At 44.9% G+C, this 22,613-nt stretch overlaps 1 protein-coding gene across 1 annotated transcript; it reads right to left on the reverse strand.

Moving 5' to 3' along the window:
* Window positions 1-20,443: 20,443 nt before the first annotated feature.
* LOC306915007 (ras-related protein Rab-5A-like) lies at window positions 20,444-21,097 on the reverse strand (the record flags this gene model as incomplete). The annotated part of the gene is made up of 1 exon (XM_079492249.1): window positions 20,444-21,097. One exon carries the CDS (start codon window positions 21,095-21,097, stop codon window positions 20,444-20,446), a length of 654 nt encoding a protein of 217 aa, XP_079348375.1.
* Between the last annotated feature and the right edge of the window lie 1,516 nt (window positions 21,098-22,613).

Here is a 22,613-nt window from a genome sequence, read left to right on the forward strand (position 1 = left end):
CTATTTTTGAAAAATCAAAGAACGACTGACATAGAAACGTAGCTTTTTCAGAAAACTGTCAGGATGTAGAAGACATTTTCAGAATCTGATCTCAGGTCAAAATGGGTTGTAGAAGTGTGTAGAAGCTGCACGACGCCATGGGTTATTATCACACAGACACGCGGACCAGACCATCCTATCAGCACACAAACACCAAGACCCCACTATGTCTATGAATCATATTGACGCTGTCGGGTGGATATCTCATACTGGATGTCCAAAACTGTCACTTAATGAGGAAATAGAAACACATGACCAGGCTGTGTGTGTTCCAATGGATCCATTCCTATTCAGTGGTGGAAAGTAACCAAGTACATTTACATAACCCATTTAGGCCTGACGTCGAAATTAAAAAAAAAATCTTCTAAATCCTCCAGTTTTCTGAAATAAATATTTTCACGATTTAAAAAAAATAGCAGACCTACAAGCTTGTAGATCTGCTATTTTTCAAGAGCTAAAGCATAACATGTTTAAAACACAAAGGGGTTCCCGCCCAAAATAGGGAAATGAAAAATAAATTTTTCACACTTTTAGAGCATACATGTATCTGTGGTCATCATATGGGCATACTTAACAATGGATGTCAAAACAACGGGAACATTTTCAATTTTGTGTATTTTTATTATATCAAAAGTCCATAAAAAAAAAAAAATCTACTCCACTACATCTTGGATGATCCAAATATTGTTACACCATTACATTAACCACTTCAGCCCTACAGGTATACATTTAGCTTTTAGACCATTTGAAAATAGCCAATCTGCATGCTCATTCATTGTGTAGATTGACGCATTGTGAGCTTGTTGATTGGCTATTATCAAAATATATTTGAAAACTTGAAGTGGGACATTCGGCACAATGAGTAGGCTACTTTTACCATATTATCCCATAGCACTTGGCGTAGCACTTGCCCTAGCTTCGACGACCATAGAGGCGTCTGCAAAGGCTCAACTTATGTAACTTAGATAGCATTTTATGTAGACATAGCACTCTATAGTATATACACATAGTTTCATAGATATTCCACTGTTCTTAGCTTACGAATGATTCATGATGACTATTTTTATGTATATGATGTATTACCTGTCATGGTCTGTAGCTCTACAGGCCATGTCTCCACGCCTCCCACTCTCCATTCCCTCTCTCAGTCACACACCTGTTTCCACCCCCTCTTCAGCCCAACAGTGCCATGCCCATTCCACACCTGAGAACACTTCTGCAATCACCCTGTTCCCTATAAGACTGGACTCATTCCACAAACACACTGTCAGTACATACATTGTTGTTGCAGTGATCTGCCTTGGACTTCTGGTTTGTTATTTTGGTCTCCTAAAAGGTATCTTCGATTTCATGTGCTTTGTATAACTTTTGGACTTCTGGTTTTTGCATTTATGCTTTGAAAGTAATGCATTTTTGGACTTCCTGTGATTTTGCATTTTTGCTCCTGAAGTTTGCATTTTTTGGATTTACTTTTTGCATTTGACTGTTTACTTTGGCTAAAGCTTCGCTGCATGAATAAATAAGTTAATTCAAGACTATTCTGCGTTTGTCTCTGCACTTGGGTTCAGTCCTTCACTGCGAACCGTGACAGAATGTACTGACCAAAAATGAACCCAGCAGAGATAAAACTTTTTCATAGAAAAGTCACAGAATTTGAAAATGTGGTTTCCCGTCTCTTGGCCTCTCCACCTACACTGCGTGCTGAACTCCAAGTGGAGATATCATTGCAGCAGCAGTGGTTAAAGGAGAGACCATGGGTAAGCCATTTTGTCCCCCACCTGGATGTGGTCCTTGGGAGGCTCAAGAACTTTGAAAATGCCTCAATTCCCCATGCGTCTCAACCAGTTCCCTGCTCTCTCAGGCTTGGAGTGGTGAGTCTAGAATCTGCTAGCCCTGATAAGTTTCCTAACCAGCAGAAGACTCAGTATATGGACTTGCGTTCCTATTTTTGCAGTAAGGCCAAAATTCCAGTTTTTTATGAACAACTTCACGCCCCAGATCCTTATCTGGGCACACGCCTGGCTCTGGGAGGTCCCCGTAGGGCCAACAAACGGGGCAACATCTCACAGGATCGCCCAGCAACCAAGCCCACCCGGCCAGCCATCTCCAGTCTGCTGTCAGCCCCTACCCAGAGACCTTCAGTGTCTGCAGCTCCCCCTGCAGGCCTGCCTCCCATTTTGGCCGTTCCACCTCCAGTGTCTGCAGTTCCACCTGTGGTCCAATCTGCAGCATCCTCCTCATCTCCTGGGTGTGCAGAATCATCGTCTCCAGCATCCTCCGTCTCTCCTGGGTGTGCAGCATCCTCCGTCTCTCCTGGGTGTGCAGCATCCTCCGTCTCTCCTGGGTGTGCAGCATCCTCCGTCTCTCCTGGGTGTGCAGCATCCTCCGTCTCTCCTGGGTGTGCAGCATCCTCTGTCTCTCCTGGGTGTGCAGCATCCTCCGTCTCTCCTGGGTGTGCAGCATCCTCCGTATCTCCTGGGTGTGCAGCATCCTCCGTATCTCCTGGGTGTGCAGCGCCCTCCATGTCTCCTCAGTGTGCAGCTCCGCCTGCAACCCCGCCTCCTGAGCCTGCAGCTCCGCCTGCAGCCCCGCCTCCTGAGCCTGCAGCTCCGCCTGCAGCCCCACCTCCTGCAGCTCCGCCTGCAGCCCCACCTCCTGATCCTGCAGCTCTGCCTGCAGCCCCACCTCCTGAGCCTGCAGCCCCACCTCCTGATCCTGCAGCTCCGCCTGCAGCCCCACCTCCTGAGCCTGCAGCCCTCCCTCCTGAGTCTGCAGCAATGGCTCCTGCAGCCCTGACGCCTGCAGCTCCGGCTCCAGAGCCTGCAGCATCTCCTGTGACGTCGCCTCTGCCTGCAGCTTCTCCTGTGGCGTCGCCTCCAGCCTCTGCGGCATCCCGGGTGTCGCCTCCCAAATTCTACATCTCGGCTCCGCCACCTGGCCGACCTCCAGACGACGCGTCCTTCGCCTCGTCTCGGCCTCCCGGCCGTCCACCCGACGACAACTTCACCGCCTCGTCTCAGCCTCCCGGTCGTCCACCCGACGACAACTTCACCGCCTCGTCTCAGCCTCCCGGCCGTCCACCAGATGACGCCACCTCGTCTCGGCCTCCAGGCCGTCCGCCAGACGATGCCTCATCTGTCTCGTCCCAGCCCCCAGGCCGTCCGCCTGACACCTCGTCCCAGCATCCTGGCCGCCCACCTGACGTCATCTGCTCAGCATCAGTTCCCCTCCCCCAGACCCCCTCCACCCACCCTGCTCGGTGTTCCGGTCCAGCGTGGTGGGACGTCTGGAAGCCGTCCCTTAAGAGGGAGGTACTGTCATGGTCTGTAGCTCTACAGGCCATGTCTCCACGCCTCCCACTCTCCATTCCCTCTCTCAGTCACACACCTGTTTCCACCCCCTCTTCAGCCCAACAGTGCCATGCCCATTCCACACCTGAGAACACTTCTGCAATCACCCTGTTCCCTATAAGACTGGACTCATTCCACAAACACACTGTCAGTACATACATTGTTGTTCCAGTGATCTGCCTTGGACTTCTGGTTTGTTATTTTGGTCTCCTAAAAGGTATCTTCGATTTCATGTGCTTTGTATAACTTTTGGACTTCTGGTTTTTGCATTTATGCTTTGAAAGTAATGCATTTTTGGACTTCCTGTGATTTTGCATTTTTGCTCCTGAAGTTTGCATTTTTTGGATTTACTTTTTGCATTTGACTGTTTACTTTGGCTAAAGCTTCTCTGCATGAATAAATAAGTTAATTCAAGACTATTCTGCGTTTGTCTCTGCACTTGGGTTCAGTCCTTCACTGCGAACCGTGACAATTACCATGTTTTTGTTCTTGCTTACTGTAAATCGCTCTGGATTAAGAGTGTCTGCTGAATGCCTAAATTGTAAATTGTACTTTTACATTTTGATACCAATACTTTTGTGCTTTTACTCAAGCAAATGTTTCATTCCGAAAAATGTCATGAGGAGGGGGGATATCCCCTCGACTTTTGCGCAAAACTACGCAGATAATTGCATGAGGAGGGGCGGACATCCCCTCAACTTTTGCACAAAATTACGCAGATTTTCCGCGTTTTTTAGCGGATTTCACAGCAAAACACATGCAGCCACAGCAAAGCCAGCCATCCTTACCTGATTGTGTGTGCGCTGTAGAAAAACTGTGGCTTAATTGAGGGCACAAGCAGCAGTGTCTGCCTGCAGCATATTCTTATTCTACATGCTGAGGCATCAGGCATGACTGTCCTCTTCTTACCATTGATGATTGACAACGTAGGCTATTCAACTAACGTCATATGGACTCAAATGTTCACTCTTTGTTTTCAATAGTTTGAAAAAAGTTCCCAAAGATCCAGGCTCCAGTACAGCTGTTTATCTGTCACTTTATGTTACCTAATCTAATGTATTCCCATCAGTGTGCGTGGTTGTCATGACAACGCAGAGCGTTTGTCAGGAAAGTACTGTAAGTAGCCTAACAAAAGTCAAAGGGTTTTATTCCTGTACAAATAAAAAATAATGAAAATAAATAATAAACTAATCAAATAAACAAAGCTACTAATATGACTGTATATGAATTGTTTGGGGACAGGTCGATTTAAAAAAAATGTACCCCTATGAAGAAAATGTACCCTATATAAATTGCCAAATAGTCTATCTAACTGGGGGAAAAAAATCAATGTCCCCAAGTGATAGAAGCAAAAAGATGAACCCTCCTTAGGGTCGTCGATCACCATCGTCGAGATGCTGAATACTTTAATAGTCTCTCTCTCTCTCTCTCTCTCTCTCTCTCTCTCTCTCTCTCTCTCTCTCTCTCTCTCTCTCTCTCTCTCTCTCTCTCTCTCTCTCTCTCTCTCTCTCTCTCTCTCTCTCTCTCTCTCTCTCTCTCTCTCTCTCTCTCTCTCTCTCTCTCTCTCTCTCTCTCTCTCTCTCTCTCTCTCTCTGAGAGAGAGAGAGATTTGACTGGGTCATTCACACTCTGTGTTGATGGCTTGTTAACGACCGTCACTGTCTCAATGATTGACTAAACAACTCCAACTACAGCTCTCTCTATCTTGCACTGAGGGCTTTGCAATGACAATAATAATAGGCTACCTGACTGTTTGATTTGCACATCTTTGCTGCTACTAACTTTATCTCCAGTGCAGTGGAAGCCAGTGGTACATCTATCTATGTGCTCAGTAAGGATAGGGGATATATAACCCCCTCCTCATGAAAGTGAGGGGGTCGATCCCCCCCCCCCCCCCCCCCCTCTCTGCGTGCCTAACGATTAGGTTAAATATCACACAGGACTCCTGGAGTGAGCGTCGAAGTTCAGACGTTCACCCTGAATATCAACCGTCTCCACCGTGTCCCCGTGCGGTTCACTCTATTTTATCCCCCTCCCCGGAGTCTATTGGTCGGACCCTCGTACCATTGAATCCCTCCAACACCTGTTCGACTTTCTCTCGCCTTCGCCACCGCGTCGCTTCATCCCCCCCACCCCCATGCCGCCGCACGTGTCAAGACGGGACGTAGCAATACAGGGGTGACATTTCGAGCAGACAGATTAGGCCTCCTCTCTCTCCAATTAATTTTGCTTTCCTCCTCCTCCCGTTTAAATACACAATCAAGCAGAAGGCGAAATGTCAGTGAAACAAACGACGAACCGCCGCTGCCGCCGCGCCAGGCTTGACAATTACCCGCCAAGCACCTCAGAAATGCCAATATGTTAAAAAGAGGAGCGGGTGGGAGATGAATGGGGGGACAAAGGGCGGCGGCATGCCGGGGGGAGAGCCTCAGAAGATGGCTGGGACTGTCATCGTCTGTCATGGTGGGCGGAGGCGGAGGTGACACGACCCAAGATCAGACACAGTTGGAAGGTCGTAAGTTTCTTCCAGTTTGAGCAAAATCGCCAACTACCTTTTTTCACTGACAAAAACGAAATAAAAACTAAGCTATGATGATGAATACCGAGACTAAATATAGTGATAATTGTGTCATCAAATAAAAACTAGACTAAAATGTTAGGGAGGGACTAGTGGAGAAGAGATCCAGTAGAACAAAAAGACAAGTACAATACAAAATAAACTGTTGATTTAGTCAACTAAAACCCAATAACCACCAGGATGAATTAATAACTTTGATATAATTCACGGCAGGATTAATTTCCCCCCGTTCAACCGTTATTTTGAAGAGCCAAAATCCGCGACCGGATGTTACAAATTAATGTTACTACTACTGTGCGTGTTGTCGCATCCACTCCCGGTCTCCCGATCGGCACTGAGAAACCCTTATGGCGACCATCAGTGTCGGCTATGGGCCGTGGAATAAACCTTGTTTTGACCAGAAATGGATGACCACCTGGGACCTTAGAGTATATATGAATAGAGACGGCACCCGAGTTCTCCTCCCATCCACTTGCATTAAGTTGCTCTAAAGCGCATGAGGCGATTTCACTCCTCCTTCCGGGTAGGAACAGAGTGCATTCTGGGATGGATTTGCCCCAAACACATGAACGCGCTGCCGTTGACTATCATTGCACGCGTTCACGTGCGTCCACGTGTCATCGTGAACGTGCACAATGATAGTCAACGGACCAGCGCGTTCATGTGTTTGGGCCCACGCTGCAATACCAAATTCGGCCACTATGTCCATTTCTCCTCAGGGTTTTCTCCGGGTGCCGTCTCTATTCATATATACTCTAAGCCTGGGACAAGGAATTGGAGATACAGGCGATTGAAAGAAACAGATGAAATTTATGTTTTGTTTTGTTTGTGCAGAAATCTAAATGCTTTGGCAGAATCGACCCTCATAGGTAGAATAAAAGTGCGTTGCCCTTAAGTAAAAAACAGAATCTGAATTCTACCACTCTAAACACCTGCTTCTGCAAACCTTTCATTCATGCATGGCAGGGCTATTCACTGTAGCATCTTTACAAGATAGGTATTCGTACGTCGTGACAAAAACCTTTCATTTGGATAATTACTGTCTCAAGGTTCACTGGCATTGAAAGGAACAGTCGTTGCTTCATTATTGACCTGATATGTCTGCCTGCAGTGGTGGAAAGTTGTACTCAACTAGTGCATTTAATTAGATTTTGAGGTACTTTTATACTTTACTGAAGAATTTCCAGTTTACTTCTACCCCACAGTCCCACTACATCTCAGACGGAAAATAATGTCTTTTTTACTGCACTGGAATTATTTGAAAACTTTAGTTACTACAGTAGTTCATTTATAGATTTTGATTATTATTACAAAAACATTAACATTAACTACTTCAGCCCTATTTGAACTTTGGCTATTTGGATATAGCTGATCTACATGCTCACTAACACGCCACGATGCAATATGTGTTGTGTGCTTGTAGCTATTTTCAAAATAATAATAAATTAATACATTTTAGACATGATAGCTTGATATGATATTCGTGATATCCTGCATAATATTCTGCATTTACTTAAATATACATTTCTGCACTGCTGTATTGATACCATTTACATGTGTACATGAAGTACACAAGCTTCCATTCCCTTTGTATTAAAGTACTCAGATACTTTCCAACATTGACAAAGAATGCATGTCTGCATTATTCAGGTAGGATGTTGATTTGTGGTCACTGAGGTCACATTAAACCCTAGCATCCCTATTCTTGGAGGGGACAAAAAACTAGCAGATCTACTAGTACAACCTCACAACTAGGGTTGGGATCCGGAACCGGAGACACCAGATCCAACATTGAGGAACCAGGAATCGGTTGCATCACATTTGGAACCGTTTCCGGAACCAGTTCTATCACGCTGTCAGAGATGGTATGTGGACTCACTTCACATCTGATATGAAAGTACAAAACCAATGGTTCTCTTCTCACACTTTATTTGTTTTCTTTTTTTAATATCACAATAACTCTGAGAGTGTAGGCCTGACGTTTCCATGTGTACATCATATACAGACCTGTATGGGTACATTTGGAACCACCTAGGTATTGTTAAAGGGAAGGGAACCGTTAAGGAATCATACTGTTAGGGGGGAATCATTAAGGAACTGGAATATCGTTAAAATCCCTACACTCACAACACAGCGAAACGCATATTACTTTAAAATGTAGGGATTCTTGACACACGATGTTCTCCGACGAGGGTGCACGGTCCCATCAGTTTGGGGGTCCTTGACATGAAAATGTTTGAGAACCAATCACCGGGTTAAGTCGACCTTCTTCTGCCAAGATGCACACAGCCGTGTGATCCTCTGTGATGGACTTTGGCACGCAGCCACTTCCAATAGACTTTTGTAGCGTATAAATGCTGAATCGATGGGTCATTAGACTAATGAAATGACACGACAGAGGGACATGATGGGAGGATCAAGGTCCTTTATAACTGGTCCGCTGCCAAGATATGTTTCACTGAGGCTAAATCATCTTTCTTATTCTTCCGTGGTGATGATGAAAATGGCCTTGAATCCGGACGGTTGCCTCAATTTCAGCTTTTTTTTGGGTTTGTTTTACAGGCCAGGGTATATTGCTCATTACTCTACTTTTCTCTTACATGCATGCACGGCACATACACGCTCACACGTGTTTGTATTACCAGAGCAGAGAGACAGGTTGAGAGGAGAGCAATGCTAGCGGCACTTTTTTGTGTCTTTTCTTTTTTAATTTTTTTATCCCACAATATTTGCAACCCGTATTTTTTCCACCCAGTGTCAATTATCTAATGTAATCCTGGGCGCTACACTCCCTCTGCCAACCTGGAGAGCAATGGACTGACCTCGATGCTTCCTTCTATGTATGAGGAGTACAAGCCGCTTCTTTTCACCATGGAAGGAACACATTATTCCAACCAGTTCCTTTCCCTTCCATCAGGCGGGGCCGCAAGGTGCATATAACGTTGGTTAGACATACCAACAGTGCTTTAGGCCCAGGCCACACCACTCTGGATCTTTTGCAAAACGGATATTTTCGTCCTCCGTTTTAGAAAAAATCCCTGGCCATACGCAGTGATGTAAATAGGGTGCGTTTTGCGTCCCAAAACGCACTTTATAGTTTTGGGCCGCAACCTGCGCTCATCCTTTGCGTCCCCGGGATGCACTACTGTACTCAGTCAGCATGTACACAGTAATAATAATCCACGTTAAAAAAAAAAGAAATCGCGGGGGGGAAAAATGCGGTAAAACAATAATCTACGGACACGATCATTTTGCATGCCCGCATCCGACCTCATTCTATGTTATAAAACATAAAATCCACGTAGGAATCGTTCTTGTAGAACCACTAGTCTGTAACAACATTGTCAACACAGCGCGCTGTGCGCCGCCATGTTGGCTCTGACTGAGCGCACTCAGCGCAGCCTCTAGACTAGAGCTGTTTAGAGACAGAGAGTGACGACAATGGAGTGATCAGTGACGCATGCAGCCCCACGAATAAGCAGTGAACGGAGATGTCGCAACTCTCTCAACTAAACGGCGCTGCCTCCGACAGAAATATTTAGGGGAACATGTTTTAGCGTGACAAGCAGACCCGATTCAATGGGAAACACACATTGTGTAACACACGCCGATATTTTGACTAAGTATAATAATTGCAACTGCAAACAACTTTTGGTTGGTTTAAGCTATGTTAAATCCACTGTTGCCCACTATTAGTATTTCTTACTGAGTTGTGCTTGCTAATACTACTAGCCTACATTAACATAAATATACTGTATAGGCCTATTTGATATGTTTATATATATATTTTTTTTTTTTATAAAATAAAATAAAAAATGTTTTATTATTATTATTTTTGAGTGGTGCAACCACTCCCTTACGGAGCTATGTGTGTGGGTGGGTGGCTGGGTGTCTGGGTGTCTGGGTATGAGCACGAAAACAGCATGGTTGTTTTTCACCATCTGTGCGCAACCTAATGCACACACAAACACACACGTATTAACTGTATGCTTTCGGGGGTGCCAGTACATTACAGTACAGTAGAGGGGCCGCCACACGGTAACTCTGTCATTCTCAACCGTTTCGGACGTGACGCGGCACGCCGGAACCGGCCCGGCCCCCTGGGCGTGTTCCTGGGGGTCTGGAACACCCCCCGCCCCGCGAACCCCAACACGGAGTTGCATCCCCTCACTTCACACAGGTGTGATTTTTTTTGGGACTCATAAGAATTTTTTGGGACTCATTGGAATGACCACCTGTGCATCCCGGGACTCATTACATTGAAAACCTATTTACATCACTGCATACGACAGAGATATCTATGTCCACACCCAAACGCAGAAACGCATTGAACACTGGATAAAATCACTGCAGTAGCAGGTTTCAATTGTAGGCTATATTATATTTGATTTTATATTTACACTTATGAGGTGCCAATCATATTTTTAATGAAGGAATAAGTACCGCATTTTAAAAGCCACCTAAATTGTGAGTGGAAGTATATGTTTCTTTCATTGTCTGTCAGCAAGTCACACTATGTGCGTAAATCTCCAGATCCCGACTCTCGACTTTTCTCTCCATATAATTTAAAAATGATAGACACTTTACCATTGCTCTGGCGACCTGGCAAGTCCTGCACAGAAATTAATAGCAGAGTCAGACCTATAAGTGTCCACAACCAGTTGTGAGCTTGTAGAGTGGCTATATTTTAGGCTAATACAAGTTCACGCGCACATTGTCAGCATGTAGGCACAGTGACATGCAGTCAATGGTGCGCACTAAACATAAGAGATGTGCCATAATGTGCACGCACGATGCGATCCCATTCACACCTCTCTCTCTCTCTCTCTCTCCTCACATGACCATGACCATGATGCAAAATACAGCACGATATAGTTTCACATGCGGCTATGCACACACCACGCATATACTTGTTGGTGTAGGCTACTGCGCAATGGCATTTGGCCTGGGTCCTTATTGGTAGGTTAATATCCACAGTTTATCTGTAGCGGTCCGCAATGAACCTATTGGCTTCGCACTCGGCACCAATACAAATGAAACTATTTGAATAAAGGTTGTACACATCAGTGAAAATCCCTAATTGAGAGTGTAGACCTAGCAAGCGCACCACAGCTCATATAGGCTGCATGGCTATACGGGCTTGGGCACTACCCTACCATCTCTCTATATCATTTGATGAAGGCATATTAAAAACATGACTTGTACACCCAATGAAAATATAAACTTCACGGAATATATACCACTTCGAATTATAACAATCGGTTGAAGATTATCTGAATATAGCACGAGTAAAATCTCAACCTCTTTGCGCAACGGGCCATTGCGCTGAGGACTGGGCTGGCAGTGTTTTTTTTTACCTATACTTGTGAGGACCTCTGCTTGACAAGCTGCATGTGGGCGGTGGCGGTGACATCATCGTTTCTCAAAAACTCCGTTTCGCATGACTACACCGCTCCACTGATCCGGATATTTTCGAAAATCTTCACTTATTTATCCGTTTCAAAAAACCTCCGTTTGAGTGGCCGAAAACGCCGTTTGCATGTGGCTGAAAGGCCCAAACGCACAGAGAAATGTGCGTTTTGCAAAAGACCCATATACGTGTGGCCTGGGCCTTAGTCATGCAGACAAAGTCAGACAAATCCGTGGTGAGGGTTAAAAATCACCCGTGCTGCAGGTAAAAAAAATCACCCACACTAGACCGCAGGTTAAAAATCACCTGTGGCTCCGGACATGCGTGTCGGGTTAAAACTAATCCGTGCTGCGGGTTAAAAATCACCCGTGGCTTCCTGTAAGGTAGGGTTAGGGTAGGGTTTGTGGAGGGTGTCTGACTAAACACATGCACACCTGCATGACTGCATGTTCTTTGTGAGGGTACCTACCTACCCTAGAGGACACGGTATGATGGCCAGAGTCACAATTGACTCTGCATTGACTAATTGAATAATTAACAGTCCATCACCACTTAACGATGATTGACACCTGGCAATGTCCCTGCTCAGGACTGAAGTTGCCACAGGTGTGTCACTCAGAGTGGGAGAAACAGTTTGTATGCTGGCAGCAGCACTGCATTATCCTGACTCCGCCAGATGGGGCAGCAGAGAGTACACTGGGTTCCCCCCTCCTGCTCCCATCTGGGAACTCTCAGGCAGACTTGATGCCCGGCCACAAAACGGCCTGGCCAATCAGCAGCAGCTAGAGGCGGGAGAGCTGCTGCTGATTGGCCAGGCCGTTTTGTGGCCGGGCATCAAGTCTGCCTGAGAGTAGGAGGGGGGAACCCAGTGTACTCTCTGCTGCCCCATCTGGCGGAGTCAGGTTAGCACTGCATGACAGTTGTCCAGCACTCTACTCATTCTTGTGGTGCTTCCCCCAGCAAACTGTTCAGTTGGTTGGATCAAGGTTTTGTACTCAATGCTGGCAGCAACCAGGAGCTGATGGGAGAAGTTTTTGGCTGGTTGAAGGACCAGCCGTGCTACGGCTTTCTGGACCATTTGGAGGGGCTTACGTGTGCCTGTCGGGAGGCCAGAGTTACAGACAGTAGCCTATAGTCAAGCTTTAAGATGACTGAGGCCTGGATAAGGAGCTGGGGAGGGGGGCAGTCTCCTGGGTGAGGAAGGGTCTGATCCGTCAGATGTTATGAAGTGTAAATCTTCAGGAGAGAGTGGCTGCTGCAATGTGGGGCTTAAATGGACAGCTGACACCCAGCTCAGGTGTGTGTGTGTGTGTGTGTGTGTGTGTGTGTGTGTGTGTGTGTAAAGCGGCTGCTGGTTTTACCATCTAATCCATGTGGTTTCCAGGCAATAATGCCCCTCACTCTATCCACGTTTTCCCCGCCAAGGTACTGGGACTCCTTGTGTGTGTGCTTTGCTTCCTACAGGCCGTGTTGCCATGTCTGCTTATTATAAGCAACCTTTGACTTGTTTTTTCTGTCACTTGCAAGTCACTTGCAAATAAATTATTGGTAGTTGCTGGTTGACGTTTTTTTGGGCTTGATTCTAAAATGTATAGTAGTTGCTTATTTGGGCTTGCTTCCACATTTCTTCACATCAAGGAACCCCAGATTAATATGTAATTGTCCACAGACATCCATCTGAACATATTTTGTGCCTTTTTCCCCCGAAATATTTCGATTTATTGTCTCCACCAGGCCGAAGGCATGGGGAGAGAGTATGTTTTGCACTCCGTCCGTGTGTCCGTCCTTCCGTCCTTCCTTCCTTCCGTCCTTCCGTCCGTCTGTGAACAGCTAATCTCCGGCACCGTTAACCCGGTCGATGCCAAACTTTGCACACACACTCCCTGGATGCCAACGATGAACCTCTGCCCCACATTTTCCAGAACGGCCTGTTATAGCGCCACCATGAGGCAGCTTTTCACATTTTTTTTACCTAAAACTGCACCGATCTGTGTGAAACGTTGCATGCACACTCCCTAGAGGCCAAGGACAAACCTTTTACCTGCATTTTCCGCATCTGCCTTTTATAGCGCCACCAGGAGGCCGACTTTTGTAAAACAAATTTTTTGATATTACTCCTCCAGATTCTGTCCAAAAATCTCACAAATAGTTACACAGTATCTCTATGGTCATGTGCTCAAGTCGGATCTGTCTGATATTTCATATTCCATCCTAATTGCCTATAATTGGCTTTCACAGTTTGCAAGATTGCCCCGTTTTGAACAATAGCCTCAAATCATGAACGCAGCATGCAATTTACGTGAAATCTTTCACACATTTTCTTACTAGGCTGAGGAATATATCGCACCCTTTTCACATTGGCCTGTTATAGCGCCACCAACAGGTTGATTTTTGCAAAACACATTTTTGGAACAAAATGCCTCAAATCATCCAATTGCCATCAAAGGCAAACATGTTTATATTACTCCTAAACATTTTGCCAAACATCTCACACAGTCCTATCCTCCTGGTGGAGACCTGTGCCCAGAAGGGCACTTTTTTAGTTTTTTTTTTAGTTTATCATGAAATGATGACTCGCTGTACGGCTGTAGTGCGTGTGTGTGTGTGTGTGTGCTGCTGTACTACCTAAATAACTCATTTTTAGGGGTTAGGGCATTGTAAAAAAACGCAAAAATAATAAAATAAAAGGTAAAAAAAATATTGCGCGCCCATGGATGTACAACCTCACAATGTGTCGCTGTGAGCTTGTAGATCAGCTATTTTCATTTGTGCTTGTTTTCATAGACCTGGCCACTTGTTTCTCTTGCAAAACTGGCAACACAGCAACAGAAAGAGGAACTTATGCACACACAAACGCAATGCACTATGGGCTGTAAGAAAAAGGTGAATACACCATGATCATGAACAGATAGCTGAAGCCATGTCCCACATCTTAAATGGGTGCCATCATGTATACAGGGGACATAATTGTGGACAACATATATCATGCTGTACTATAAGCATTATTCCGTGAAGCCAAGCATGATTAGCCTGTGTAATGATGATCCTGTGTTCTCTAACACACCTGATGTCATTGTTGTTAATGAAAATCATAGGGAAGTGTTCCTTCTAGAGGTTGGCTGTACCGTTGATTGAGGAAGCCTTTCTCACAAAAGTGCTAAAATATCACCAGCTAGAGCAGACCATCTCACAGTTAGGCTCCAGAGATGTACAGTAGGCTACAGATTTGCACAAGTTAATTATTAGGGGCCTTCAAACGGCCGGCCTCTCCAAATGGAGGGCCAAACAGTTGGGGAGGTATACTGCTCAGTATCAGCTATTATAGGAATTTAGCGGAGGTGTTGTTTCCGTCATCCTGTAGCACAGTGTATCTCAAAGTGGGGTCCGGGGACCCCCAGGGGTCCTTGAGAGTTCCATGGGGTCCCCATGCTAAATGATAGTTTGGAACAAAATGGACCCTTATGTGTCTGTAACTCTGAGAGTGTACAAATGGAATTTGTACATTTGTACACTCTCAGAGTAAAATTAACATTGATTTTACAATATAAATTGGGGGTCCCAGAGATAGAAATGCGATTAAATTGGGGTCCGTAGACGAATGCATGTCAAACTGGGGGTCCTTGAAATTAAACGGGTTGAGAATCACTGCTAGAGCCATACAAATCTTCTCTTATGGGAGTCCCTGGCATATCTTTTCAAATGGGGGTCTGCGGGTGTCAATTTGTGGGTCCTTAATTGACATGAAGAAGTTTGGGAACCACTGCTGTAGCCTATGCTTAGTTGTCCATGGCTCTCTATACAGTATGTTCACTGAACTCTTTCTTTTCTCTCTCTAGAAGAAGAAGAAATGTCTTTGCTGAAATTAGCCGATCTAAAAGCTCACAACACAACATTATGCACTATGCACTATGCACAAAAACACGAATTCCATCCACTTTTTTTTACTAAAGCTGTGATGTGACAATAAAGATTATTCTGATTCTGATTGGCTTAGTGACCCTGTAGATCGCCCACAATCACAATATACGGGCATTGGGATTTAAACATGGAGAGAAACGGCATGTGACAACAAATGTTTAAATGTCTACACCATAGTGCTGCAAGCCGTGGCGTGTACACATGCTTGAGAGAGTGCGTGCGTGTGTGTGTGTGTGTGCCTGCCTGCACGCGTATGTGTGCGCGAGAGAGAGAGAGACGGAGAGATTTGTGATGCTCCTCATCCGTCCACCGGGGACCTCGCCTCTCTTTCCAAAGCGAGGTTTGAGGGTCGTCAATCATTGGCGCCGTGCAGCGTCTTAAAAACCCGAGACGGATGGCAGGCAGGCCTGGGCTGCATTTCAAAACGCACTGCACACTTAGAGAGATTGTGGATGAGAGGCAGCTTGCCTCGTGTCAGGCCTGATTACAGTCCCAAGGTAAAAGGATCGAGCATACTGTATTCAATAACAATAAAGATGTGTTAGCACTACAACGCTAGCTGATGTAAACGGTAAAGTAGCAGGAAAGGGGGGGGTTACAGTATACGGTCAGTGGTGGAAAAAGTACTCACATTTCTTTACTTTAATGTAGAAATGTATTGTTAAGTATAAAATTCAGCAATTCAAACGTTTTTTTTTTTTTTTATTTTATCCCACGATTTTGTAACCCATTTTTTCACCCGTGTCAATTATCTAATGTGATACTGGGCTCTACACACCCTCCGCCAACCTAGTCCCCATATATGGGGGACATGGGGAGAGCAACGGACTTGAACTCATGCTTCCTTCATGCCTGAGTGTCCAAGTTGCTCCTTTACACCTGACAGGGGGGAGTTTCCCTGGTTGGACGTAGCGCGTGGAGGAACACGTTATTCCAACCAGTTCCTTTCCCCTCCATCAGGCGCCCCGGCAAACGCCCCGGCAAACCTTAATTAAGAGTACAAGAGTATATTGGCATCAACATGTGATTAAAGTACCAAAAGTAAAAAGTACTCATTATGCAGAATGTTTTAAAATAAAAATGTGACACTAGAGCTTGTAGATCGGCTATTTCTAAATGGTCTAAATGTAGGGCTGAAGTGGTTATCTGTGTTTTGTAGTAATAATCAAAATCGACAAAGTAACTAACTAAAGTTTGCAAATAATTGTAGTGGAGCAAAGGTCCCTACACACTGCTGTGTTTTTCGGATTTTTAGCGGCGTTTTTCCGTCGGTTTTCCGTAAAATGTGTCCACCTTAAAAGTTTGCATAAAGTAACTAGTTCATGTACACTATTTTTTACTTATACTAGACCACTGTTTGAGGTGGCATAAGGTCTAGGTCTGTGTATTTGTATTCAAAACACTGTAACATGCAAATACCCCGACTTGATTATGCATTTTAATCAATAGCTAAATAAGAAATGGAGTGAGAAGCACAACCGTCAACCGTGGCCGTGTAATTATGGTCAGTGTAGCTCGAGAAAATGCCCTTGGCTTCTGACCTCTGAGAATCACTCAGCTTTGCCAATGAGGCTGTCCGGATTTCTGCCGGCTTTGCATCCACAAACGAGGTGTTTGTTGAATGTTGTTTGTAACTCTGTACCTAATTCCTGCAGTGTCAGCTGGCATGACAGAAAAATAACATTCTTCCGGTTTACATTTTATAATGTGATGAGCCAGAAGAGGTTGGCGCTGTAACGTAGTAATGGCAGGCTCTTGTGCAAGCTTTTTAGGGCCCAGTTTGTGTGTGTGCGCGCGTGTGTGTGCGTGTGTGTGTGTGTGTGTGTGTGTGTGTGTGTGTGTAAATTCATTTGTAAGCAAAGTTCAGGTTTTTTTGCTTGATTATACCCTTCTATGGGGTAGAGACGCACATTAACAATGTACAATTTTGGCCTTTAGCAGACGCTTCTAAATCCAGAGCAAACTAGAAAAAGTGCCCTTCCGGGCACAGGTCTCCACCAGGAGGAGAGGTTTTTTTGAGTGGTGTAAACCACTCCTACAACTGGCTTTTGTGTGCATAAAAAAATGACCATGGTTGCTATGTTCAAAATAATTTCTGACGTAATTAAATCACACCCGGGTGAACTGGATGACCGTAGCAACCGTGGTCATTTTCTCTGCACAAAAAAAGCCAGTTGTGAAATCACATCCAGGTGTGATTTCATTACGTCAGATCAGAGCTGATCAGGCTATATAATACCTTACCTTATATAATACCTCACATCGGACAAAAACTCCAGCTGAATCAACTTCATGGTCACAAATCATCACATCAGAAGACGAGTCTACCTAGCCAAAGATCTTTAACGTCAGACATTACGTCAGACCACAGCTGATCATGCTATATAAAACCTTACACCACTCAGTTCACACGGGTGTGATTTTTTCATTGTGTTGAGGAAATGCAGATCCAGATCACTCATAGCATCTCTGAGGATAGAATTCTGGATGAGCAGGACATGTGCAGCATTTTGTACAAAACGGGCCACTCCTGAAAACTTTGGAAGGCAATCTTAGCCAACACAATATTGTGATTGTTGTCATGATTTGTCACAACTCGAGTTGGCTTTGTACGACCCTTAAAAGGTCTTTAAATAAATACTTTTTGAAATGTCTATGGGGAAAATGCATTGGGAATTATTTCCTTGGCCTGGCGTCGTCATGAAAAGGGGCGGGACTACGACGCTCTATTCTGCTAGTTAGAATAGAGCTATTTGTCCCACAATACCTGACTTCCAAAGTGTGAAAATGTCCCAAACTTCAAGAGCCTATTTTTCTCAGCTTCGTGATTTCGAGGTTTAACGACCATCAAATAAGCATCATATTCTTCAAATGTAGAAAGTGTAGAAATGTAGAAGTTCAAATGTACTACCCATCAGCTTACAACCTGTACTTATAGAAGTGTTCTAAGCATTAAGAATGTTGCAGAGAAAAATGGCAGTCTAATTTACCCTCTAAGACTCGCCCCCCGCTGGAGGGATGAGGCAGAGAGATGCCAACGTAGCCCATCATGTTTGCCTGACATTCTGAGTTGATATTTTTTTTGGCGATGGATGCTTCTGCGGCGCTATTACTTTGTCGGTGTAAATCACGGCTATTAGAGCAGGCAGTATGAGGACGCCTAAGAGTGGAAATGATTCACCTTAGAGGGCTAAAGGCCCCAGACGAATGCCCAAGACTCCATCATACTCTCACAAATGTCAAATTAAACTAATGTCTGGATGGTTTGGAGCTGGCTTACTTTTTGATGCTTTTAAGAGGTTATTATTATGATTGCATGCCTGAAGAAGCTACCTGTCTGACTTAAAATCGTCTTAACACATTAGCAAGGGGATAGCATGTGTCATTTTGGATTTTTGCCATATCTTATAGGCTACTTCAGCTATTTAAAAATAGAAGATATACAAGTTCATAGCCCTAGCATTTGAACTTTGTACCCTCAAAATGTAGAACACCAAAGGCCAAGTGGCATTGCCCCTAAAATGATTAAATGCAGTCAGTCAGTCAAATACAAATAGAATGGAATACAAATAAGGAATACAAAGGAGGACAAATAACCATGAACTCCCTGAGAGCCTTTGCCTTAAGAAAGGGAGAAATATGTAAAAAGTAAAAATGTGTATTACTGTGATCTCCCATAGAAGCTATGCCCGTCTGTCATCTGGGAGAGCACTGGTTTGCACACCCTTTTCTGAGCATCAGTTGTCAGGAAAACGTCAGAATATGACAGAATAGTCAAAAAGATCTACCCGGTACATTCCTATCCTTTCTTTGACGTTCCCAGTGTGATGCTGACATGACATTTGACAGCTTCCTCTACACAGCTCTGCAGTCTGCAGACAGTGATGCTACACTAACCTGGGTTTGACACTATAAACAGTCCCATATCCGTTTGATATGCAATAGGCCACTTTGATACTCTACCTACCTACATAAACATGCATACCTAACCTACCAGTGGTGTAATGGTGATTTATTTTTTGGTGGTACGGCATTTTAACACTTTAATTGCCCGGAACTATTTAATCCATTACATTCATGCGCCCAGTCGATTTATAAACACGGACGCCTTTTCCGGACGGACCGGCCGGAAGTTCATGATGTTGTGTAGCAGCTAACAATAGCCACAGCACTTTAGAATCGATCGACAACAACGGGAGACAAGAATAAATCTATCGAGACTAGCGACTGGACCGCGGAGCGTCGTCTAACACAGGATCTTTTTTCAGAAAAAGACGGGATGATTTAGATCGCGATTTATGAACGTTTTAAGATTTTCGTTTTCATCAGCTAAACAGAGGAGGGAGTTTTTTGATGACGTCTCAGTCTTGCGCGTCACCGAGGAGAGCCCAGCAGGCGCGCCTGGGCTATACAGCCAGGCGATCTGTTCTCGTATCAATAAACTTCGTCTTTAGGACAATACTTCGTCCTGAGCGTCGGGCGTTACTAATAGAAAGGACAAAGAACTTCGTCCTGGGCGATTAATCTGTTAATGACGTGCACGCATGCACACAACAGCTGATAGCAGCTTGTGTATGAGAGTTTTAGACACACAAACCATACAATTTAGGCATTTAGCAGACGCTCTCCAGAGCGACTTACATTAAGCAAGAACAAAAAAGCTTACGTCATATGTAGACGAATAAATCGGCTAACCAATCACATAAATTCAGTTGTCATCTTACATGATCATGGTGAAAAGATGACTTTTTTTTTAGGGGAATCTTACATCTTACATCATATTGGTGAAAGGATAAGTGTCGAAATCTAACATTAATAAGCATTGTTATAATATGTTGTCATTATTACAATATACAGCTTTTTGTCACGTCACGTCACGTCAAATAGACATGATAGACTGAGCAAATAGACATAGTGTCTATTTAATGTCATGATGATTTAAAATGATGAGAGCACCCCTCACGTCACACGGGTGTGATTTTTTAAAACTTTCATCAAATCTAAATTTGTCAACTTGATTCAAATTGATTTAGCACTTTAAAACACGAAAATATCAGTCAAGAGCATTGATAGTCGGTAGCAGTGGTCGATCTCTACTTTTCTCTGCTACCCAAGGAGGAAGTTAAAAACGTTTCATGCCTCAGGCGTTTATGTCTTGCAGCACTTAGCCTTGGCTGGTGGAGTGTCTTCATGCAGGTCCACTCCCACTCGGCCGTGCCCGCTGCCTGCAGCCTGGTCCTCAATGCCCTTTGGGGGCAATAACCTCTCGGCCACGGCCCTGAAGATCTCCTCCACGTTTGCAGACGTCTTGGCCGACGTCTCCATGAACAGGAGGCCTTCGGCGTCCGCGTACACCTGGGCGTCCCGGGCGGCGACGGGTCTCCCGTCGGCCAGGTCGGCCTTGCCGCCCGACAGGGCGACGGCCATGCCGGGGCTGGCCTTCGCCCGCAGCTCCTCCACCCAGCTCTTGGCCCGCACAAAGGACGCCTCGCTGGTGATGTCGTAGGCCACGATGGCAGCGTGAGCGCCTCGGTAGTACAGGTTGGCCAGGCTGTGGTAGCGCTCCTGTCCCGCCGTGTCCCAGATCTCCAGCCTCACCGCGGTGGTGTCGTCCAGGCACAGCGTGCGGCTCAGGCGGGCCGCTCCTATCGTGCTGTCCTGTGACTCGTGGAACGTGCCGCCGGCGAAGCGGATCGCCAGGCTGGATTTCCCCACGGCCATCTCGCCCAGTAGCACCAGTTTGAAACAGGGGGCGCTGCAGGGCCCGTTGTGTGGCATAGCCCCTTCCCAGTTGGCACCCATGAACTCGTCAGATCGCCCTTGTTCCTAGTTTGTATGTCGCTATCAGGACTTCAGATTAGGATTATATTATGGACGTCATCGTGAGTGACATCACAGTGACATCACAGTGTACATATTGATTACTGCAATGCACTTTTTTCTGGATTGCCTAAGAAAACAACTGACAGATTACAACTTGTCCAAAATGCAGCAGCCAGAGTCTTAACTAGAACTAAGATGAGAGAACATACTCCAGTCTTGGCCTCATTGCACTGGCTTCCGGTTGTTTTTAGGATTGATTTTAAAATTCTTTTACTTGTTTATAAAGCTCTCAATGGTCTCGCACCTTCCTACCTACATGACTGCCTGCCGAAATATGTCCCAAACCGCCCCCTAAGGTCTTCCACTGCTGGCCTGCTCGCTTTGCCTAAAAAAACTGGCAACTAAAAAATACGGGGAAGCAGCTTTTTGCTTATACGGGCCGACGGCGTGGAACAAACTCCCACTGTACCTTCGACAGGCAGCCTCTGTAGACATTTTTAAAGCTCAGCTCAAGACCCACTTCTACACCCTTGCTTTTAATTGATTTATTTGTCTTTTTTTTAAAAACAATATTCATGTCCTCACTGTATTGTTTATGCCCTGCCTTTCTTTTCTTTTTTGTGTAAAGCACTTTGAGCTGCATTTCATGTCATGAAAGGTGCTATACAAATAAAGTTTTATTATTATTATTATTATTATTATTATTATTATTATTATATACCTCAGCTCGCTGTCGGGTGGAAAAAAACTGTCCAAAACTGATATTTTCACTACTTTTGTGACACTCTTGAATTTAATTCTCTGCAAAATAATAATAATCACACTTATCGTCATACATCATCATTCATCACATTCTGTGCTCAACCAATCAAATCATCGGTATTTGGTATTCACAAACACACAAAGCTGGGCGTAGGAGGGGCTAGCCCCACTCAAAAATAAAAGATACAAAGTTGAAATATGGATGCGTAAGGTTTATTACCAACTGCAACTAGATACATCATAGATGACTGACGTCACTGACTGGACACCTGAGGGTCTGAGATGATCCATCTCCACGGAAGCCATGCCTTTATAAGAGCTGTCCCTGCCACTGGCATGATAACAACATGAAACACCACTGGTCTTTGGTAGAACTCGTTGGACTTTGGCCGGGGGATTGAACCCTCGACCTCACCGTCCTCAGGGTGGACACTCTGAGATGGTTGAGCTGCAGCCGGAGGCTATAGTGCTCCTTGGGGTGGAAAAAAAAAGTTTGGGAAGACCTGTGATAGAAGACAGGCCTTAATTGAAACTAAGGAAACTAAGATTCTTTGTTGGCCAGAGAGAATTAAAAGAAAAATGTCCCAGACAGACGAAGAAAGAGAACGCGATGAAAGCAGAACTTTCCGAACCTCCTGGGCTACGTTTTCTTTTCTGTTTTTTTCCCTTTTTTTTTTTTTTAAGATTCTGCCAGGGATCAGGGTGTACTTTGTGGGGACGAGGCAATTACCCA

This window comes from Electrona antarctica, assembly GCF_951216825.1.
Source record: "Electrona antarctica genome assembly, chromosome: 22".
Lineage (NCBI taxonomy): Eukaryota > Metazoa > Chordata > Actinopteri > Myctophiformes > Myctophidae > Electrona > Electrona antarctica.